Raw genomic sequence first — 19,305 nt, forward strand, 5'->3', positions numbered from 1 at the left:
AGTGCGCGCCAGGCACTGCTCCTTGCGCTGAAGGTATGGCAGTGACTTAGAAGACTCCACTCCAGTATGCATGTTGACCATCCACTGGGAGGCCTGGCAGGTTGTCTGTGCCCCCAAGAAGGGTGATTTCTAGACCCTGAGGCCAGGGAGCTGCTCCTTCCTGGAATAGATAAGCGCAAGAAGAGACTATATCCTTCCCAGGTTGTCAAATTTAGGTCCAGGAGAGAAAGAAGGGATTGGGCAGCCAAGGAGGTCAGAGCCCTGCTTTGAACACAGCTTGTCGGATGCACGGTTCTCGCTTTGTTGACCAGCTGCTCCCTCCCCTTAGCACAGGGGCACTTGGTTTTGTAGCTTTATACAACGTCCTGATCGGCCGCCCTGCTTCAGCTTCGTCTGCACTGTTTGCTGTCTCCCCGAAAAGGGAGCTACTTGAGGCAGAGGAATCTAGCTTGTGTGACACAGGGAGGGGTGGGGCATATGTCGTTGGATTGAAGGTAACTGAGTGAAAGAGGGCTCTGACCCAGGGACCTAAGAAAGGGACAGTCCCAGGCGCAGCTGGTTTGCTGGAGAGAGTGCTTTTACCACCTTTCCCCACCCCTTCCTTCCAGAAATCTGGTGTGGCAGACTTTCTTAGGTTTCCTGTTGAATTGAAGCAACCTCCCAGAGCAGCAGATCTGCAGTGTTCCTCCCACGCCCATCTACTCTTCGTTTCCAACAAATCCCTGGACTACTAAGAGACTGGAATTCCTTTTTCAGCCACTTAAGCCCATTGTGAACCCCAGCTCCTCTTCTGAACTCCTATAGCATGTTAGCTGTAGCTGTGGGTCAAACAGAGCCAGTCTCTTCCCCAAAGTGGTACATTCAATGATGTCAAAAGCAGAGACCTTTGGAAGATTAACCAATATTGTCTCAATGTACCGATGAGAAAACTGGGCCCCGGGGGGGGAATGGCTGGTATCAAATGGAAGGTACCTCTTTCCCCCTGTGGGACATTTTTCAACAGGGTCCCCCAAGTCCTGCCTGGAACCCTACATCTAACAGTTACTGGTGAAAACAGCTCTTTGGGCTTTCCCTTGAAGCCCTTAACTCCATGGTACTTGGATCCAGTCCAAGGGCTGAGCCTGGGCACAGATAGGTCCTGCCCTCCCTGGCCCCTTGGCTTAGCCCCTAATGTTCTGCAAAAATTAACAAAGGGAAACCTCGCTGACATGGCCTCAGGAGGCCTGCAGGGGGAGCTCTCACACCTGCCAGTCCTGGTAAATGTCAGACCCCACCCAAAGAGACAGCCCACACTGCCTTAGCTATTTGACTCCCCAGCAGAAAGGTTTTCACCTTTGCCTCTCCACAACAGCCCAGCCAGTGAGAGACTGTCAGAACTCAGCCAGTGAGAATCGTGACACGTGGGACTCCAGTTTACTCCAATGGACTTTGCTTAGACAAGCCCTCCTAACGGAGCCCTTTCTGCTCTATTAAGAGTTTGCTTTCCTTTGTTCTCTGGACATGCCTATGGTTTTGCTGGAGGTTGCATGTCCCAGATTGCTATCTCTGCTTTTCGCACATAAACCGATTTTTGCTAGTAAATGAACTGTTTTATTTTTCAGGTTAACAGTTCATAGGTAGAGCTGTCACCCCAACAAATCAGCTCCTGCCGCTAGGAAGCCTCAGTCTCACAAGAACACTGGAGCCTGGCTTAGTTTAACCCACTGACTTATAATAAGGCACACACGTCTATTTTCATCGTCTAGACAAGAAGCCTGAACCTCAGAGAGGTTAACTGGCTTGTCCAAGATCGTGCAGCTAGTGACTGGGAACAGAGCCTGGGTGGATCTCACTTCATGGCTTCCCTCATGTCTCTCCCTTAACCAGGACATGACATTACCCAGGGACACCTCAATTAGCTGGCTGCTCTGGAAGTAGGTTCTTCTGGGAAAAGGTTTTCCTAGGACTTAACCCTGGGCCACAGTGACCAGGTGTGACACACCCGGCCTCTGACCTCCTCTGCCACCTGCCAGCCTGCTCCACACCAGCCAGGCTGACCTGCCCTCAATGTCCCCGCCTGCTATGCCTGAACCCACACGGGCTGGCCATTTTTCTGTCTCCTTGCCCTTCTCCATAGCCCCATGCTGTCTTTTCAAACTTGAGTCGTCATCCTGTCTTCTAACCCTGCTCTTCTCAGACCCTCCCCCACCCCAGACTGGATTCACCTTAGACCCTCTGCCACCCCACCCCACCTCCTGCTCTGTGTTCCTACAGCTTCTCTGCCTTGTCTGCCCCACTGTGTGCTGCTGGAGAGCGGAGAGAGAGAAAGAGAGAGAGAGACACTCAGAGCCCATCCCATTGGCTAGCAAGGTTCAGCCTCCTAAGGGGTGTTTGGAATGAACGAGGCTCAACTTTATGTTTCAAAGACCTATCTCAAAGGCCAGGGGCCACTTTCCTGCCTCAGACGCACTGCCACACCAAATGCCCTGGTGGTCATGTGTATACATACTTATCTGTTGTCCTCAAGATATAGTGCAAGGCATGGTAGACGGCATCCTCTGCCCCCAAATACCTCCACACTGGCCCCTGATCCCGCCCCCTGAAATGTCATCACTTTGGGTCCAAAATCTAAAGCTCCCTCGTCATGTGCAAACAAGGGTGGTGAATAAACACAGAAAAAGACACCTGGTATTTCAAACAATCAAAGAAACACAGATCTAAACAACAGTGATTTCAGCAGCATTTTCAACCTACAGGATGGGCGGAAGTCTTTTTTTGAAGGTATAGTTTTAGAGACGTGGGTAAAGAAGTGCTCTTGGACTCTGTGGTGGAAACTGGGACAGCTTTTGGGGACAGTTCTACAGTAACTATAAAAAAGTAAAACATGTCCAGGCATGTGTCCTACAGGAATAGTCACACCCATGCACAAACTTGCACTACCGAGCTGTTCATCAGAGGATAAATTATAATAGTGAACACAGTGGGCAGAACCCAGGTGGCCATTAGTAGAGGTTCGTTAAATTCGTCAGAGCACAGTGACAACAGATTCCCTCTGGCCTCTTAAAAGATAAAGTTGATCATTAGCAATGGGGTAGAAAGATGCCCTCTGGTACCTGAGTAAAGCAAGTTGCAGAAGAACATGCATATAGCATCCCTTTGGGTAGAAAAGAAAGAAATGTGGTGTGTGTGGCATTTGCGTGTTGTATGTGTGTGATATGTGTGGGGTGTGTGTGTCTCTAACCCAAGCATTAGTCACCTCTTCAAGGGTCACCTTCCTCTAGCACATGTGTGTCTTATTGGTGACTATTGAGTCATCTACCCTGATGGCCCCTTCACCCTCCCCTCCACTCCAGATCAGAACTCATCTCTGAATGCCTTTGGGCAGGGTCTGTCACAAGATCATGGGGCCTACTGGGCTCCTTTATGTCACCCCTCACCCCCAGCCCCACCACCACACAGAGCTGTTACAGAGTGTTGGGCTTTCACGGAGTGCTGGAGCACCCGAAGCTGATTACAGCGGGCACAAGAAAACATTTCAAACTGTCCCCAATTAAAAACTTCCTAGAGAATGTTCTTTAAACTGAGAAAATGGTGTACCTAAGGATGACCCCAAATCCATGGTTGAACCTGCCTTTATTACCTGCTCCTGGGTGTACATGTGTAGAGCTGGGTCTTTGAGGGAAACGTGTGGGAAATGCTCCCTTCTGTGGTCTGAGAGGAAAGCACCAGGAAGGGGATCCCCTTAGGGGCCCCCAGTTCCCAGCCCTGCTCCCCTGACCTTGGGACTGCCTTTAACTTTCTTTAACATGCTTTCCATGTTTATCCATCGGCTTCAGAATTATAATCAAATAGCTAATATTTGATTAATCTGACATGTTAAATTGTTCCCCTACTGTTGGTCACTTACAGTGTTTCTAAATTTTCTGTCTTGCAATGACCATCTTCATGCATGGAGATTTTTGTTCATACTGGATTTTCAGAGTGAAATTACTAGGTCAAAGAACAGAGTATAAATGTCTTTATGGTTTGTACCAACCATTGCCAAATTGCTTCCAAAAGAGTTACTCTGGTTTATAATACTACCAAAGCCAATTGAATATACAAGTTCCAGTATATAAGCTTGCCAGCACTGACTCTTTTTCCCCAGTTGGCGATTTTAGAAGATTATAAATGGTATCTCAAAGCTATTTTTCCCATTTTTCTTCTTACTAGCAAGGGTGGAGTTCAGATTTTCAAAAGGGTGTCCTAAGTTTAGTCACATGTGCATTTTCCCCTCCAACTCATTGGCTCATAATGAATAGCATTAGTAATGATAATAACAGCAATTATAACAAGAATTGTAGTTCTGTAGGGCAGTAGGGCACTTTGTAGTTCACAAACTTTTACAACCAGTATCTCATTTTATTCTACCAGTAGACAAGGTAAGGCTAAGATTTTTCTCTCTCATTTATAGATGAAACAGTTGAACTGTACAGAGTATGTTTGGCTTGAGAAACAGAAGCCCAGCCCAGCATGGCTAATGTACATAATGGGAGGCGGGGGTGAAAGACTGCAGAGCAACTGCTCAGTCTCTCTCTGAGGCCACATGGTCTCTTCTCTGCACCTCCCTACCTGTCCCATCCTCCTCCCTCACGATCACTACTTTCTTCTTCTTTATCAGCATCCCAAGCCAGCAGACAGCCCTGCCCATCCTCCCAACTCAGGCTCCAACATCTAAGTCTCTGCCCCTTAGTCCATCACCTCTCAGGAGAGAATCTGGGCCTCCCAGCCCCCCAGATGGGATTCCCTCTGCTCAGGTGCGCATCCTCGGTGAGGGACAGAGTAGGGGAAAAAGCCGTGTGGCACAAACATGGGAGCTGGGGCTGAAGGCGGATCTCTTGGGTGTGGGAAGGGAAACAGCTAGGCTTTTCAGTGTAACACTTGCCGAAAGCTGCTTGTTGTGTGGTCCTCTGGGCCTGGCTAGACCATAACAGTAACAGCCGCCAGCAATAATAGTCACCTAGGTTGGCCAAGACTTCTCAGTGAAAACCCTCCCAAAGGCCAAGAGGAGATGGTCTCTTTCTTCTGCCACCGTGCCCTGGAGCCCATGCCCCAGGCCTCAGCCAGTCTCCCTCTCTGTCCTGGCCAGGCGGTGCCCCACCAGGCAGACCTCTGAAAGCCTGGGGTCCAGGGAGAGGGCTGTCAGGGCTTCTCCTGGCCCTGCCCACCCAGCCCAGGCCCTCTGTCCCCCTGCAGGTGCGGATCTGGGAGATCCCCGAGGGCGGGCTGAGGCGGAACATGACAGAGGCCCGCCTGGAGCTGCATGGGCACAGCCGGCGCGTGGGGCTGGTCGAGTGGCACCCCACCACCAACAACATCCTATTCAGCGCCGGCTATGACTACAAGGTGGGCACGGGGACAACTGTGGCCAGAGCTGGCCCAGTAGGGAGTGGGGAGAGAGAGAGAAGGACACCTTTGGGGGCCTGTGGGAAGCACTGCTACTCCCCTGAACACATTCACTAATACTACCACGTTTGTTCATTCATTCGCTACACACAACTGTGTAGGATCTTCTGCGTGTCCTGTCATTCCTGGGGTCCTCAGAGGCTGGAAGCATCTTTACTACCTTTTGTGGCTATAGATTGGAGGATTGGACTGGATGGATTGGAGGAGAATGCCCACTCCATGCCCACACCCTCTGCCTGGCCACTTCTTAACCTAGAAGTGACTGCTGCCCTCCTGGTAGGATAAAGAAACAACCAAATCTGCTGGAGGGAAGAGATTGGAACCCCAACCCCTACCCCCAGGCATGCCACCCAAAGAGGTATGCCGGCCACAGAAGCCTGGCAAGGAACATTTATCTTTCTTGCTAGTAGCAAAAGTGAGCCCAGGCCGGGGCTGAGATCTGCCCAAGGATAGCAGCAGATTTATGTAACAGGGATGCATCAGCCTTTGATACAGAACTCCATGGCACTGTGCTGCTCCCAGTGTGCCCGACCCTGCTCGGGGTCTCCCGGGGCTGTTGGGGGCAGACCCAGGGCAGATGCCCCAGCCACAGGGCTCACCCCACCTCCCACATGTCTCCACCTTCCGCAGGTCCTCATCTGGAACCTGGATGTGGGTGAGCCAGTGAAGATGATCGACTGCCACTTGGATGTGATCCTCTGCATGTCCTTCAACACCGACGGCAGCCTGCTCACCACCACGTGCAAGGACAAGAAGCTGCGTGTGATTGAGCCCCGTTCCGGCCGTGTACTGCAGGTGAAGCCCCACAGTTTTTGAGGGGAAGGGAAGGTGCTGGAGCCTGGAGCGTGGCTCTCAGTCCTGAAGGGAAGGGCTGTGCCAGCTTCCCTTCTCCCATACATCTGGCCTGCACCTCCATGTGTTCCGGGCCCTTCTTGGCTTACAGGAACATTGCCTTGTTCTAACAGAGAGGGGTCTCCACACCCTTTCTCATCCCCACTGCACCCCTTTCCTCAGATGGGATTCTTCTGGCTTGTCTGGGGGCCAAACTGGTGACACCCTTCAGCTCATGCATCCTGGGTGTTGCTCCAGCCCCATCATGGGCACAGGAGCAGGGCGCTTTGGACCCACTGCCCAGCCACCTGCATGGGATAGGCCTGGGGGAATGGCTCAAGGTGTCAGCTCTTGAAACGGCTCCAAGTGGGGAGGTTGGCGGTGAACTGAGCTCATTTTGGTCTTTGAGTCTCCTGGGTCTTGACTATAAGGAAGGGATTAGATACCATTTGGGAGTAAGAAATTAACATTTCTTGAGCACCTCCTGGGTGCCAGTCATGGGGCTAGGTGGGACAGAAAATCTGGATGAAATTTGAGGCTTACTTCCTGCCAAAGAAGTTCAAAATCAGGGCGCCTGCACCCTCTCTGGAGGCTCCGGGAGAGAATCCTTCTGCTCTTCCAGCTTCTGGTAGCTGCTGGCTTCTTTGGCTTGTCGCCACACCACTCCAGCATCTGCCTCCACGGTCATATCACCTCCGCTGTGTGCCTGCAGATTCTCCCTGTGCTTATCTCTTGTAAGGATACTCATGATGACATATAGGAATACATATGAATAACTGAATATTCCAGAGGGATTAAGGACCCCCATCTTGAGGTTTTAACTTAAAATGACATCTACAGAGACCCTTTTCCAAATAAGGAAGTGTTCACAGGTCCCATGGATTAAGATATGGACATATCCTTTGGAGGCCACTGTTGTGCCCGCTACAGCACCCTAGTGCCAGGGGGTCCTGGCTCTCCAGCTCACTCTGCCTCTGCTAGGAGGCAGACCGCAAAAACCACAGAGTGAACCGGGTGGTGTTCCTGGGAAACATGAAGCGGCTCCTCACAACAGGGGTCTCCAGGTGGAACACGAGACAGATCGCCCTCTGGGACCAGGTGAGCCTCAGGAAGGCTGGAGGGTGACAAGGGATGTAGCTTTGGGGGCCTTGCTGGGGTTTGGGAAGGTAAGGTGTCACCCTGCCTGGACATAGGCTGATACTGGCCACCTCCCCACAGGAGGACCTGTCCATGCCTCTGATCGAAGAGGAAATTGATGGGCTCTCCGGCCTCCTGTTCCCCTTCTACGATGCTGACACTCATATGCTTTACCTGGCTGGAAAGGTAGTAGAAGATGGGGGAGGGACTGGGGCAGCCTAGGGGAGACCCCTGCCTCCACTGTGCTCCTGCTCCTGCCATACCCCCCTAAGAGGAGCCAGCCTCACCTCTCTGGCCTTCCCCTGACCTAGCCTGGCTCTCACCCCCTTCCACTGAAACTTACCCTCAAGTCTGACACTAATTCTTACTGAAGTGTCAATGACTGACAACTACTTCAGAGGTGGATTGGAGTGGGATTTTGTACTGGAGTATGGATCAGAGCCTGAAGTGTGTAAAACTGACTAGTGATGGAATCTGAGGTACCTGCTAAGAGATCTTTGGCAGACATGACTGTGTTTGTCAGAAAGGCTGTTTATACACACACACACCCCACACTGCTCCCAGCAAGTCCCCTGTGCAGGTCCACCGGGGATCTAAAGGGATCTAGAGCTCCTCCCTGGTCCTTTGACCACCTCTGGAGCACAGCGAAGGCTCTCTTCAGACCCCTGGGACCAGGGCCTGCTCAGCCCTCCCCTCCCACCCTGCCATCTTCACCTCCCTCTCTCCTTGTCCCCAGGGAGATGGAAACATCCGGTACTATGAGATCAGCAGTGAGAAGCCCTTCCTGAGCTACCTCATGGAGTTCCGCTCCCCAGCCCCACAGAAGGGCCTCGGTAAGGGCGTCCAGAGCCTACTATGCTAGAGAATGGGCCACTGGACGTTTGGCTCATGGAGCACACCCTCCCCTGTTCAATGAAAAACCTATGATGATAAAATCAGACTCAGAAGGCCACAGTTCATGAGGAAGTCAGAACAGAACCTCTAGATGCTGCTTCTGTGAAGCCGGCCTGCCCTTCAGCCAGCCAGTCCCTGCCCACTCGTCCTGACCGCTGTGTGGTTCTTGACATCCTCCTTCATGTCCGACCATCAGCAGCCCACAGTGGGGTACAAGGTACCTTCAGTCCCACTTCCTACTGGGGACACTGAAACCCAGCAGAGTTCTGACATTGGTAGGAGGTGGTGGTTCAGTAACTGAAGGTCAGAGAGGGGTCTCCACCCAGGCCCCCTTCCTGAAGCCTTCGGACAGCCAGGACCCCCAGTTCCCAGGAACAGTTCTGTCCTTGCCTGAGAGGACAGGAGGAAGTTCCAAGGTGTTCCCATCACTGCATCTTCAGGTTTCCCAGGTTCCCAGGCCAATCCCAGAGAGGGCCCAGGCCTGACAGAGCACATTAAGTCAGGGTGGGGATGAGATGTTCTTCACGCCCCACATTCTTCCACCACTGAAGTCTTAACAAAACCCTCATCCCTGCCAACTGACACTGGCAGTGCACACTATTCAGCAATTCCCTGTTTGCCGTCAGAATTGCCCAGTGGAAAAAGTCTCTTCAGGGCTTTATTCCCTTCCCACCTCCTTGGAGCTCCGATCTGGCTTGTTCCCTCTGGGGATCTGGTACTCTGGCAGGGCCCGAGAGCCAGCTTCAGCCAGTGGAAGGGACCAAGAGCCCACCGCAGTGACCAACAGCAAAATGAAGGCCCAGAGATATGCCTGAGGTCCTAAGACCATTTCATCACCTTTACCCTTCCCCAGCTCTCTGGCCTCTCCCCCTCCTTCACTGTGATCTCTTCATCAAATAGAACTTAAAGAAAAGCAGCCTGGCCTTTAGAGTCAAACCTAGGCTTACATTCCAGCTCAGCTGTGTGTGCCTAAGCCCTATGAGTCTCAGTTTCCTCATCTGCAAGATAAGGACAATCAAACCTACCTTGCATGGCTGTTGTAAAGCTGAGGGACCATATGTACAAGGCACCTGGCAGAGCACCTGAGTCCTGCTTCTTCACATAGTCATTCAACAAACACTTTTTGGATACCACTTTGTACCAGCTCCTGGGCGCAGTGGTAAATAGTACAGAACACAGCCTTCCCCACAATAGGAGTCACACTTAGCGCTTCTAACTAAGAGAGGGTACTATTCCACCAAGGGGAGACAGACAGTAAACAAATAAGGAAAGAAAACATTGGACGGAAGTAAGTTCTAGGCAGAAAATTAAATAGGGTGGGAGAACAGAGAGTGACGGGGGGGCTATTTTAGAACCATGTGATCAGGGAAGGCCTCAATGTGGAGGTGATATTTTAAGCTGAGATCTGAAATGAAGAAGGAGGGAGAATAATGATGGCAGGAGGAACAGTCAGTCCAAAGTCCCTGTGGCAAGTAGGCACGTCGCATGTTCCAGGAACAGAACAGAGGTCAGTGTGGCTAAACCTAGAGCAGACTCTGTAGATGGTGAGAGCGTCAGGAGATGGCAGTGGAGAGGTGGGCAGGGGCCAGATCCCACAGGATGCATTAGACAGAGTGTATTAGTGAGGGGATGTTCTCCAGAGAAACAGAATCAAATTTATCTATAGAGGGAGTTTATGAGGAATCGTCTCACACTATAGTGGAGGATGAGAAGTCCCGTTATCTGCCATCTGCAAGCTAGAGACACGCAAGAGCCAGTGGTGTCATCAGTCCGAGCCTGGAGACCTGACCCGAGGACCAGGGGAGCCGATGGCGTAAATCTCAGGCCACAGGAAGAAGATGAGATGAGATGTTCCAGCTCAAACAATGAGGCAGGAAGAAAAGGAGCGACGTCCTCCTTCTCCATCTTTTGTTCTAGTCAAGCCCTCAGTGGATTGGGTGATGCCCACTCACACTTCTTTAATGGGTCCGCCAACGCATGAAATTAACCATCGCACAGGGGAAGGGGCTTGGGCTTTACTGGGAACTTGTCGGAACTTGTCGGAAGGTGGGTGTGATCCGAAATGTTAGTGTAAGATTGTTCTGGCCCCAATAGGGAGAACTGATTTGGGAGGATGTATTTTAAAAAGGCAGGAGCGAGGCCCAGACATCACTTAGGAAGCCGCTTAGGACTTGTAGGCAAGAAAGGGTGGGAACTAGGGAGACGGCATGAAGATGTGCTGAAGAGCGTGAATTCGGGAGATACTTAGTAAGAAGGGACAGTAGGACTTAGGGGAGAGGGGAGGGAGGGAGGAACCAGGGATAGCTGTTTCTCCCCATGCTCCTCACCCGTGGCCACTCCTGAGCCGTTCCCAGGAGCCGGGCACTTTTAATAGGCTCAGATCGGCTAAGGAACTCACCCCAGGCAGGTCACATACATCTTGAGTGGCCAAGCCTGAGTTCAAAGCCAGGCCTGCTGGCTCCAAAGCCCACTTGGGTACCATTCCAACATTTTCCTCCAGCTCCTGGAATCTCTTTATCTGGAAGACCAGCCTTCCACTCCACTCAAAGAGAGCTAGAACCTTAACTCATTTTCACGTCGTGGAGAAAGAAGCTAATGTTACTGTGCTCATGATGGTGCCAGGCAGTTAAGAAGCATCTTCTCACTCAACTCCCAGACTATTTCATCAGCAGCCATTACTGTCGTCCTCTAACCAACCCAGGAACCTGAAGCTCAGATATAGTGATTTGCCCAAGAACTCCCAGCCGGAACAAGGGGCAGAGTCAGGATTCAAACCCAGATCTGCCTGACCCCAGAGCTGTGTCACTAACACCGCATGGCCCTGCTCTCTCAGGAGGTGTGCAGTCACGGCAGCTGTCAGGAGCATTGCGACTGCTGTGAACACAGATAATGCACACATGTGCATACTCACTGCTGGTCCTAGGAGAGGAGAGGTTGCGACTGCTGTGAACACAGATAATGCACACATGTGCATACTCACTGCTGGTCCTAGGAGAGGAGAGGTATGCTAGGACGGCAGTCGTAGGCTGCCTGTAAACCCCTCGGGTGCATAGGGAAAGGTTTCTTCCTTCTTCTTTGTTTCTGAGGACCAGAGACACAGAGGCTTGGGGCAGCCAGTTCATTTCAGAAGAGAACAAGCTCTGTGGCCCTGCCCCGGCCATACTGCCTGACAGTGGGCAAGGCTCTCCCCCTGTGACTCTCAGGAGTCCCGTCTATAAAAAGAACAGACTAGACTTAAATAACTGTGCATCCTCTTTCAGTTCTAAAAGGCCCCAGTTCTAAAGCATGCACCTTTTTGAGGCAGGTCTGGTCCAAGGGGCTTATCTGAGAACTTTTCACCCGGAGACAGAGCCTAACTGAGCAGGTCCCCAGCCTACCTGCTACCCTCAGCATAGTAGGCACATCATTGCCTGGAAACCTAAGTGACCGAGGACGCTCTTGGCCAAGGACACCGGGGGAAGGAGGGTGTGCTGAAGAGGCCATCCCCAGGATCCCAAACAGCTGTGTGTGCCTGTCCACAGGGGTCATGCCCAAGCACGGGCTGGACGTGTCAGCCTGTGAGGTGTTCCGCTTCTACAAGCTGGTGACTCTCAAGGGTCTGATTGAGCCCATCTCCATGATCGTGCCCCGGAGGGTGAGTGGAATTGGGCTGGGCTCGGAATGGGCCCTTGCATTGAATCCTAGCTTGCTCCCCACTGACTGTAAGCCTAAGAGGCCCAGAAGAAGGAGTTCCTGTGGATCAGGGTTCCTTAGACCCACTTTGGGGTGGGAGGTGAAGGATAGTCTGAGGTGGGGACAGTTTGGTTTGCGAATGAAAGCAGGGTGGGAATTCCAAGGGGGGAGACACTGTCAATGCAAAGGCTTGGAGTCAGGAAAGCAGGTCGTATGACTGGAGGTCAGCAAGGAGAACAGTCTGCTGGAGAACAGGGGTTTTCTCAGCAGCCCCCAATCTATCCATTCTTCTGCTCCCCCTCACTACAGTCGGATTCCTACCAGGAAGACATTTACCCCATGACGCCAGGCACGGAGCCAGCTCTGACCCCCGATGAATGGCTGGGAGGCATCAACCGAGGTACCACAGGGGTTGGAGTCTACCGAAAAGGCTAAGAGACTGCAACCTTTGCCTTGGGTCTAGCAAAGGTCTTTTGCCTTGGGTCTCTGCTTCCACTTGAACTGCCCCTCACACTTGGCCAACCGTCAAGCGTGGTGTCAATGAAAGACACCAACGCTTGACAGTCCATTGAATGTCAGTGTGAACATTTACCTTGCCTTTTGTAGATCCCGTGCTGATGTCTTTGAAAGAAGGCTATAAGAAGTCCTCAAAAATGGTGTTTAAGGCTCCCATCAAAGAAAAGAAGAGTGTTGTGGTCAATGGAATAGATTTATTAGAAAATGTCCCCCCTAGAACAGAGAATGAGGTAAGGAATGTAAGTTATTGCCTCCACAGGTCCCGGGAGAGTGAGCCCTGTGCATTTCGGTGAGGGCTTCAGGCCTTTCAGCCAGCTACATTCAAAGGCATTTTTCCTTCTGTGACAAATACCCTAAGTAGCCTGCTGTTGGTTTCCATTGTCTCTGACCCCAATAAATAGAGGCTGGGGTACTGCCGTGATATGGATGCCCCCCCGCCCACACTCACATTCACTTCCCACCCAGTTACTGTCTCCTTGTGAATTTCAGAATGTCACTGTCATTTGGTGTTATGGGAGTTATAAATTCCTGACTAACACGGGAGTCCGGCCTCATGCTTTACAGTACTGCCTTCCTCCCTGGCATTTCGGCAGTGACGGGGTCTGACAATTTCCTGTTTTTGTGGAAGAGGCTGAGTGTTTATGAAAGTGCTCTTTGTGCCATTTAGAATGGGAGCAGCTCATTCAGGGACAACCATAGCTGGCCTTGTCCAGACCCCCCAAAGGCTTCTCCTCCTAGCCATACCGTCAGTCCGTGGTGCCAGTACAATTTAGCTTAGCCAGGATTCACAGCATGTTTATCATGTGACAGGCACTTGGCTTGATGGCAGCTGATAGAGATGGCTGCATGGACCCACCTACATTTGAATCCTGGTTCTCTGCCTGGGCAAGTTTCCTGACCTTCTTAGTCCATTTCTCTTGGTAAAATGGGGATATGAAATGCTGTGAGCATTAAAGAGATAATCCCTAAGCACTCTTCCTGGCTCATATTATGTACCCAAAGGGGCTAACTATGTTAGCCGTCTATTGCTGTACAGAATATTACACCAGAACTTAGTGACTTAAACCCACAAACATTTATTATCTCAGTTTCTATGGATGCTGGTGGCTCAAGGTCTCTCATATAGTTAAAACTGTCAGCTGAGGCTGTAGTCACATCTGAAGGCTCAACTGCAATGCAGAAGGACCTGCTTCCAAGTTCACTCACATCATTGCTGGTGGGACTCATTTCCTCACAGGTTGTTGGACTGAGGGTCTCAGGTCCTCTGGACTGTCAGCCAGAGGCCCCCCTCAGGACCTTGCCATACAGACCTCTCCATGGGGCAGCTTACAACTTGGCAGCTTGCGTCCCTTAGAGCAAATAAGCCAGAGAGCCAAGATGCCAGCCACAGTCTTTTTGTAACCTAACCTTGGAAAGACATCTCATCATTTCTGCCATGTTCTATTTATTTGGAATAAATTATGAAATACAGTTCACACTTTAGGGGAGGGAATATCATAGAGGCTATCTTAGAGGTTTCTTGTCACACTGTAAAAGGGAGTGCACATTTTTAGAGCTGGATGAAATCATGTGATAAATAGGATTTGCTTCAAAATAATCCCCAAGGGAGGTGGTGCAGAAGTGGATAGGAATAGAGATGAAGCAAGAATGGTCACATGTTATTTGTTAGTGCTAGTTGGTGATGGAGATTTATGGTGCTATTCTTTCTACTTTTGTACACATGTAGACTTTTCCATTAAAAAAGTTTTTAAGTGCCCTCTTAAGGTATAGGTAGTTGAGTTGCTGTCATAGCCCAGGTGAGTCGACCAAACTTAGTGCTAGAAGTGGGTGTATAGAAGGCAGGGCTAAATAATAGTAAAACTGAGTAACATTTAGCTATGACTTGTTTATATGAGTGAGAATTGAAGGCCTGGAAGAAAAGTTTTAAGGGTCTGAGCAGACAACACAAATGCCACAATCTCTCTACACGAAAGCTTGCACACCTTCCTCATCAGGAACAAATTTCCTCAGAGCCTACTGATTCTGGGTTTATGCACAGTTTTAATCATCACAGCAGACTGGAGGCAACCAGTTAGAAAATAGGGCTGTAGAGAGTATTGATGTAGGTGATCTAGGCGTGAAGAAACAACTGGTAGGCTGACATAGAGGAAGAACTTAGGGTCGTACAACTCTGTAATCTTGCTAAAAAGCACTGAATTGTACACTTAAAATAAGTGAAATGTATAGTATGTGAATTACACCTCAATAAAGCTGTTTTTTTTTAAACAAAAGCTGACCAAAAAATTGTTCAAAGAAATGTGGAGAATTTGGAAGGCACAGGAATGTATAGACATTTAGAGTCCCTCTGAACAGACATAACCAGAACCGGTTTGCCAGTTAATTTTTAAAAAGCCAGTTAAAGGAAAGAATCATAAAAATGATAGAGACATTCTTTATAAACTATTTTATTTTCATTTCAAAGATAAAACATACATACTCCTTCAACGTATTTTGATGTAGGACTAAGACCTTTTCTTTGAGGAGATCTCTGGTTGGGATCTGCTGTCTTTCTGAAAACTAACACTTTAACTTCAGTTTCCAGTTGGAGTTTTTTTTTAGGTGGAGGAGAAAACTTCAAGTCAATCTAAAAATAAAGCCCTAGTTTTTTCAAAGTATCCTTCTCGCACCGATTTTTTAAAGACAGGTTTACTGAGGTAACTGAGGTATGATTTACCTGTGGTAAATCAGCCTGCTGTGATGATTAAAACTGTGCATAAACCCAGAATCAGTAGGCTGTGAGGAAATTTGTTCCTGATGAGGAAGGTGTGCAAGCGTTAGTGCAGAGAGATTGTGGCATTTGTGTTGTCTGCTCAGACCCTTTAAAACATCCTCCTTTGTAGTGTTCAGTCCCATAAGTTTTGACACACACACGCAGCCACCATCACACAATCAAGATAGATAATATTCCCCCAGTCTTCTAGGCCTATATCATCCACACTAATTCACACTAATAGCAGCTTTTTTAGCTGACCTTAATCAACATTTTCTAATGCATTCAACTTAGTTTTTATAGTTTTATAGCTTTTATAAACTTTCTTTTTGTATGCATTTCATCAGTTGATATTATACTTAATTAAATTATCCAGTTATAAGAACAAATGATGAAGAAGTCTGAGGACACCCACGACTGATTGTTGGTAACATCCAGTTCAAGTGTTTGCGGCCCTCAAGCAGCTTGCTGCCCTCCAGGGCTCAGTGTTTGGTGGGCATCTGTCAGTCTGTTTTATGGAAGAAATAGAGGGACTGGTTAATCCAGGGGATCATCTAAGTGAAGGTCTGTCAGACACCTATGCTTGGCCCATGCCACTCCAGCAAATGGACCACTGGCTGCCCAGTGCCAACTTTGGTGTGCCGGTGACAGTCCCATGTCAGCAGGAAAAGAGCTGGATTTCTTCCTGACTGCTGAGCTTCCTTAAGAAAAGAAGGATGCATATCAGTTTAGAAAGGTTTCTGTTCAGAATGGTAAATACAAGTGTTAGGTTTGAGCCCCTAAAAGGCCAAGCTTGGATATTTGGAAAACTGTCCAAAACGCACCCCTTCCTTGGTGACCCTGAGTCAGTGCCACAGGCTGGGGCCCTCTTTTTTCCCTACCTCACAAGGGAAAGTAGGAGCTGAGGGCTGGGTCTGGAGAAGGGAGAGCCCTGGTGACATGAGTCACCTGGGACGTAGCTGTGGGGAGCAGGGCAAGGCCTGGGAGAGAGGGAGAGGAGGGCAGAGGCCTCACCGGGGGGCAGGGGTGGGGTCCGGGACCCCTCTGACAGTCACCCCCTCACTGCTCCCTCCCGGCCCTGACTGACGCCCTCTCTTCGTCCACCCCAGCTTCTCCGAATGTTCTTCCGGCAGCAGGATGAGATCCGGCGACTGAAAGAGGAGCTAGCCCAGAGGGACATCCGCATTCGGCAGCTGCAGCTGGAACTGAAAAACTTGCGCAACAGCCCCAAGAACTGTTAGCTCCTTTGTGGGGCCGATTTCTCTGTTGTTTGTACTCGTCCCCTAACTGCCCCCATCCGGTGACCCCAGAGACAGAGCCGGGACTGGACAGAGCCTGAGGACCCTGCCTGCCGCCTCAAGAACTGGAAGCTGACCTTTGACCTATTGACCTCATGCTAATAAAAGTCTTCAGCCTCTGCCGGAGATCCACTGCTGGCAGCTCCTTTCTCTGCCACCCAGGGACCTTGACTTCCCCTCAGCTGGGCCAAGACCACAGACTCCCTGAAGGGTGCCCTCAACAGATCAGGGAGCAGAAGGGCAGGCCAGGCCCACAGTTGACTTAGACTTGAACTTTTCCCCTGTGAAAGGGGCTTCCAGGACATCTCAGTGCTCCCTGCTGGGGCTCACAGCACTCCTAATGGACCACAGGAAGGGCAGGATTGCAGACCTTGGCCGATCCTCCCCTGCCGACTGCCCTCTCCCCCCTGGGCAGCCCTGGAAGCCCGAGCCACCAGACAGGGTTGCAAGCAGCCCAGCCCCCTCTGTCTCTTACCCCCTCTCTCTCGTCTTCAGGGAATTAAGAGGATTGCTCGCCAAGGCCATAATTACTCCTTGCCTTCCCATGATTCTCTTCTAAGCTCTTGCAACCCCCTTTTCCCATTTAATTTGTAAGGCAGGCAGGGTAGGGAATAGTGTTCCCATTTTACAAATCACGGAACTGAGGGGGTTGCAATGGAGAAGTGACTTACTTGGTCACCCAGCAGGCCAACAGTGGAGCCAGGACCAGGACTGGGGTGTCCAGACCCCAGGGCAGCCCCTTCTAACTGCATCAAGATGCCAATCCCATGGGGGCTTCACCAGTGCCCGAGTCTCTGTGGAGAATGAGAACTGGAAGCCACTTCCACCACCCGCCAATACCAGTAGTGCCAACGTGTCACATGCCCAGTTGAGGCCCCTTACGCTCAGTGCCCCTACCTCTTCCTGGCCCCACCCTCTGCTCTCGCCCCCCAGGGGACTCCCTCTGAGATGAGGCTTCTTCCTCCTGGAGGCTGAGGCTGAGAGGAGTGGAGCAGAGCCCCGGGGAAGACCGAGCAGGGTCTGACTGCTCTGAGGGGGTGCCCTGTGTGCCTCTGCCCACTGCTGTCTCAGCCACTTTCAGCCTTACGCTTGTAGAGTGACCACAGCCCCTCGCGTCGGTATAGCCCTTTAAAGTTTACACAGTTCTTTGGCACTTAGGATCTCATCTGAGCCTCACATCCCTTCCAGAAGGTGGGGAGCATTCTTTCCATGTTGCAGATGAGGAAACTGAGAAGTGGCCAAAGGTCACAGGACTCTTGGAGACGCCACATTTCAGTTGGTCTTCTACACATTTTCTTTTTTGCTTCCTTCTTTTCTCCCTTCATTTCCCACTATCCACAGAATCCATAAACACTGCTCTTCTCAGAAGAGTCACAGTTTGGGGGTGAGATCTGGCCTGGGGATCAAGAAATGGGGGTGTCTGCTCTTCTCTCTCTTAGCCAGGATCTACTAGATGCGTTATTCTCCATACCTGCTTTTCTCATGGCCTCGGTGCAGAACATCCGTCCTCAGAGGTCCCACCTCCCTAAGGCCCTCCAGGTGACCTGGGCAGGGAAAGCCTCCCCACCCCCCGGGGTTTTCCTCCAAGACCCTTCCCCCCTGGGCAAGCCAAAGCAGGGTCTCCTCACCACCAACCCCCCGCAGCTAGACACTGTCAGCTCTCATCTCTTCTCCACACTTCTTGAGCTTTTTTTTCTTCCCCATTGACCTTTGCAGTCTTCTGTGATTATTTATGCTGCCTCCCAAGGAAAGAATTGAAATAAAATGTTTTCAACTTGTCAAACCTGGGCATGGCCATCTCATTTAACCTCGTAGGTTCCGGCTCGTGGTCACCGTGGTGTCTTGCTGGTCAACTCCCCAGCCACAGCTCCTTGCCTTTCTGGAACAACAAGCCACGTCTCTATCCACAGATACAAGTCCACACTTCCATTCATCTGCGGTGAGCCTTCTGAACGTCAGCGCTATGAACATTTGGGGCTAAATCGTTCTTTGCTGTGAGGGCTGTGCTGTGCACTGTCGGGTGTTTAGCACCTCCCTGGCCTCCATCAGTCAGATGCCGTAGCAGCCCCCACCCAGCTGTGACAAACAGAAACACCTCTGGATATCACCCAATCCCCTGGGCTGTCGAAATCATCCCCAATTGAGAACCACTGTTCTACTGTTATTCAGTAGACATGTGCTCTGTGTCCAGGCCCGTGGTGGGGTCTGGGGACATCAGTGTTTTATCCTGCAATGATGCTTCGCAGTTTAAAAAGCACTTCTCCATATACTTGATTCTTTTGAGCTTCACAGTATCTCAAGGTGGTATGTCCAATTGTTCCTCCCATTTTCAAGAAGAGCAGCCAGGTCCAGAGAGGTGACATGCTCACAGCATCTGCTGGTGGAGGGGGGGAAACACATGGGGACGTTTATCTTCTGAGCCCAGGGCCAGAGGGGGTGCATGTCCCTGGTCCCCAGCCAGGCTCAGTGCAGGGAGGAGGGCTGGAGTCTATCAGGACACAGGGCATGTTCCGGGCCCCTGGGACACCCTCCCTGTCTCACCAAGCCAGGGTCATCATGGAATAGAGTTGTCAGACAGCAAAGCAGACAGGCACATAGCACTATAGACATCACAGGGAAACAGAAAAGCCAGAGGAAAGCAAGGAAAAGTCTTAGAAAAAGGGGCTGGAGAGGAAACTGTAAGGAGCTCCAGAGGAGAACCGGGCAGGACACTGGAGCCTGGAAGGGATGGCCCAGGCCCAGCTCGGCCTCTGGTTGACATTGTGTGACATCGAGAATTCATTT

The 19,305-nt window shown here is 50.7% G+C and overlaps 1 protein-coding gene across 3 annotated transcripts in view; it reads left to right on the plus strand.

Annotated features, from left to right (window-relative positions):
* The window catches only part of CORO2B (coronin 2B), a 132,285-nt gene extending 113,981 nt beyond the window's left edge, over positions 1-18,304 (plus strand). For 2 of the 3 annotated variants that reach the window (XM_017681201.3, XM_073212071.1), the window contains exons 4-12: positions 5,215-5,364; positions 6,055-6,219; positions 7,237-7,353; positions 7,474-7,578; positions 8,129-8,225; positions 11,808-11,920; positions 12,268-12,358; positions 12,565-12,704; positions 16,333-18,304. In XM_017681201.3, the coding sequence (XP_017536690.1) occupies positions 5,215-5,364; positions 6,055-6,219; positions 7,237-7,353; positions 7,474-7,578; positions 8,129-8,225; positions 11,808-11,920; positions 12,268-12,358; positions 12,565-12,704; positions 16,333-16,464 (1,110 nt within the window). In that variant the 3' untranslated portion in view covers positions 16,465-18,304. The remainder of the gene's footprint in view (positions 1-5,214; positions 5,365-6,054; positions 6,220-7,236; positions 7,354-7,473; positions 7,579-8,128; positions 8,226-11,807; positions 11,921-12,267; positions 12,359-12,564; positions 12,705-16,332) is intronic. The other variant, XM_073212072.1, reaches the window with a different exon arrangement.
* The last annotated feature ends 1,001 nt before the right edge of the window (positions 18,305-19,305 follow it).

The sequence above is a fragment of the Manis javanica genome, chromosome 8 (genome assembly GCF_040802235.1).
Source record: "Manis javanica isolate MJ-LG chromosome 8, MJ_LKY, whole genome shotgun sequence".
In the NCBI taxonomy this organism is placed as follows: Eukaryota; Metazoa; Chordata; class Mammalia; order Pholidota; family Manidae; genus Manis; species Manis javanica.